The following is a 614-nucleotide window of genomic DNA, read 5'->3' as shown; positions in this document are numbered from 1 at the left end:
CTGATCATATAGTTATATTTTTGGAAGAAGATAATGCATTGTTCTCTGCTGATTGTGTACTTGGAGAGGGAACTACTGTATTTGAAGATCTAACAGAATATTTAAAATCGTTACAATTGATTTTAGACTTAAATCCTACTGTTATATTTCCTGGTCACGGCTCTGTAATAAAAGTAATTAAAATATACTATGTTATTTTGATAAAAAATTGATAAGGTAATTATTATCAAAGCTCAGAACTTCAGGTATTTGCATATATCTTAGGAAGCTGCATATCAAAGATTTTATTGAACATAAATTAAATTCTTAATAAAATTTGAGTTGAATTTAATTCAACTCAAATGCAAAAATATATAATATACAATATTATTGTATTTATTTTTCCAATTTTTTTTAAATTGATGTGGTTTTGAAGATTTATGTTGAACATAATGTATAATATTAATTTAATAAATCAATAAAATAATAATAATATTTTCAAATGTAATTTTAATATTATTGAATAATATTATTCATTTTTAAAAATTTATTTTTATGAAAAAAATAATTACATATTTAAGATATTTTTGTGGAACAAGTTACAAGCCCTGATTATTAGATTGCACTTTTGTTTG

The 614-nt window shown here is 21.3% G+C and overlaps 1 protein-coding gene across 1 annotated transcript in view; it reads left to right on the top strand.

Moving 5' to 3' along the window:
- Positions 1-227, top strand: part of LOC100574460 (beta-lactamase-like protein 2 homolog) — a gene marked incomplete in the record, with an annotated part of 4,914 nt that extends 4,687 nt beyond the window's left edge. The window contains 1 exon segment of the mRNA XM_008188562.3: positions 1-227. Within this exon segment, the coding sequence (XP_008186784.1) occupies positions 1-212 (212 nt within the window).
- Between the last annotated feature and the right edge of the window lie 387 nt (positions 228-614).

Source organism: Acyrthosiphon pisum, chromosome X, assembly GCF_005508785.2.
Source record: "Acyrthosiphon pisum isolate AL4f chromosome X, pea_aphid_22Mar2018_4r6ur, whole genome shotgun sequence".
In the NCBI taxonomy this organism is placed as follows: Eukaryota; Metazoa; Arthropoda; class Insecta; order Hemiptera; family Aphididae; genus Acyrthosiphon; species Acyrthosiphon pisum.
The sequence above is the reverse complement of the archived record's forward strand: the minus strand, read 5'-3'. Positions and strand labels throughout refer to the sequence as shown.